General features: G+C 46.0%; 1 protein-coding gene across 1 annotated transcript in view; it reads right to left on the bottom strand.

The window, feature by feature from the left end:
- The window catches only part of LOC103797083 (segment polarity protein dishevelled homolog DVL-1-like), a gene marked incomplete at both ends in the record, with an annotated part of 4,544 nt that extends 2,410 nt beyond the window's left edge, over positions 1-2,134 (bottom strand). Inside the window, one exon of the mRNA XM_009069278.1 lies at positions 2,057-2,134. Within this exon, the coding sequence (XP_009067526.1) occupies positions 2,057-2,134 (78 nt within the window). The remainder of the gene's footprint in view (positions 1-2,056) is intronic.
- Positions 2,135-2,416: the final 282 nt, after the last annotated feature.

The following is a 2,416-nucleotide window of genomic DNA, read 5'->3' as shown; positions in this document are numbered from 1 at the left end:
TGCTGAACTGAGGTTCTGCTGTAGGAATCTAGTTCCTTTAGGAACTCCTTCCATGCCACACACAGAGGCAAAGTGGGAGCTGATATTGAATTCCAGAGGATGAATCTGGGTCTGTGAATCCACTCAATCATCCTGTCACACATAAGACAACTACTCTTTGGATACAGCATCCCATCCTCCCTGCCCCATCTTCCAGCCCACATTGACATGTGTCTGTGTTTGTAGTTCAGACCCTTCTCCTTGAGGAATTAGAACCCTCCTCCCCTCCCTTCTCCCACATCACCCACCTTTCAAAAGCACAAAGAAACCAACTCTGTCCTTTTCCAGCCACCCCAAACGTTGATAAAAAGGGACAAAAGTGAAACAATGACAACTGAAAATGCTTCTTTCCACACATGCACTGCCAATAGGCATGGAAACACCCCAGAGCAGCTCTGCATGCAGCTTCAATACTTACACACTCTGAATAAACACTAACATTTTGCTTTTGCTTTAAGTTAGTTTGGTTAGTGGCAAAAAGCAACATGTTTGGGTTTTTTTTGGGGGGAGGATTGAAATAAAAACCAACCAACTGATACTCAAGTATGTGAGGTACAATAAATTGAATTTTCTTGGAGAACTGTGATCTGCACAGAAAGAACAACAGTGGCCAAATGGTCATCAATGTTTTCCAAGTTCTACTTGCTGTATAATATGGACAGTTCTAAGAGGTATCTAAAACGCTCCCAAATTGGTCAAAACTCAGTGGAAAGTTGACACAAAGTGCTCTTTGTACCTCAGGCCCTGAGGTGCTTCTGCCCAGTTTGGAGCAGAGACTAGGGCTGAGCTGAAGGAAAGGTGTTAAACAGAAGGTCACAATAAATTTCAGGGCTAACTCAGGGTTTTCTTGCACTCCAGAAAGGAAATACTCTAAGTCACTGTCACAGAAATGAGAAGCTGTCCCAGAAATGTGGTTCTGCTCCCAAACACCTTTATTTTCCAAGCATGACTGAGAGGGTGTCTGTCCCCACTTCCCAATCAAGGCACAGGATACATGGACAGCTCAAGAGGAATGCTGAGTACAGACTGACAGCAAACAGCACACACATTGGATTCCAGCAATCTGCAGGAGCTGGAAGGCTGGAAACACATCTCAGGATGGAGCAGCCAGCAGGGAAGGGGCTCACTTGCTTCCTACTGCAGATGAATTTCCCCTCAGTGGTGCTCCCTGAGAGCTCAAGAGGCACTGAGCTATGCACCTACTGAAAAAATAACTCCCAATTCCAAAGTGAGGACTAATTCCAGGAAATAGGAGTTTATAAAATCAGAGATTTTTGTTTATTTATGTTTGAGAGATTTTATAACCAATCCCACATTGGTTTTTAAAATCCTCAAGGTGTTGTTTGGAGTAACAGAAAGGAAGAGTTACTATGAAGCAAATATATCCAAGATAAGGAATAGTGACAGTTTCTTAGTTTCATGGATATGACTAGTTTAGAGACTGTCACAGACAAGGCAGGGAAGAGGTTGAACTCTCCCATAATTTCACATAGGACACTGAACTTGTTTTTTCCTTGTTTAATAAATTCTAGAAGTATCAAACAGTATAAAGAAGGCCATGTGAGTCCCAGAGGAAGATATCCTAGATCCTACACTACCATTACTAACCACTGACATCTAACTGAAGGAAATCAACTCCCTCAAAACCAGCCCAATGCAAGGAGGAAGCTCTGACTGAAGGGACAAAGCTGCAGCTCTGCCTTATAGGAAAAGGGACCAGAAACTACTTTTTTCTGAGTGTAAACCCTACCCAAACACCTCTGTGTTACCCTCTGAGCTTTGGGAGAAGGTTTTGTGCTCCCCCTGGGAATGCCAAGTGTCAGAAAGAACTCAGAGCTGTATGGTGGCTGTCGCTCTCATCGTGGCCGGGGTCGGGTTTGGGGCCAGCTCTGCACTGCTGGCCCTGAGCACTGCCCTGCCCTGGGCTGGCTGCAGGGTGACTTACTTTCCGACTCGGGAATTGAGCTTGTTAGTGAGGAGCTGGTAGATGTGGTGATGCTCATGGAGGGGCTCATACCGTAACGGGGGTACGCTCCCGTCATGGCTGTGGTATGAGAGATCCACGCCGCGGGGTCGATTGGCCTCACTGGTTCAGCTGCAGAGCAAGCACAGAGGGAGAGAGAAATAGGATCAGATTGGCAGCAAACACAGAAGCACAGACTCACAGCATGGCTCAGGCCGGAAGGGACCAGTGTGGCTCATCTGGTCCCACTGCCCTGTTCAAGCACATGGCTCAGGTTGTGTCCAGATGGGTCTGGAATATGCACCAAGGCCTTGAAATATACACCAAGATGGTGTAGATTGGATGGTTCTGGAATATGCACCAAAGCCTTGGAACATACACCAAGATCTTGGAATATGCACCAAGATGGTTACA

This window comes from Acanthisitta chloris, unplaced genomic scaffold (genome assembly GCF_000695815.1).
Source record: "Acanthisitta chloris isolate BGI_N310 unplaced genomic scaffold, ASM69581v1 scaffold22082, whole genome shotgun sequence".
NCBI lineage: Eukaryota > Metazoa > Chordata > Aves > Passeriformes > Acanthisittidae > Acanthisitta > Acanthisitta chloris.
This window is presented reverse-complemented; position numbering and strand designations above follow the sequence as displayed.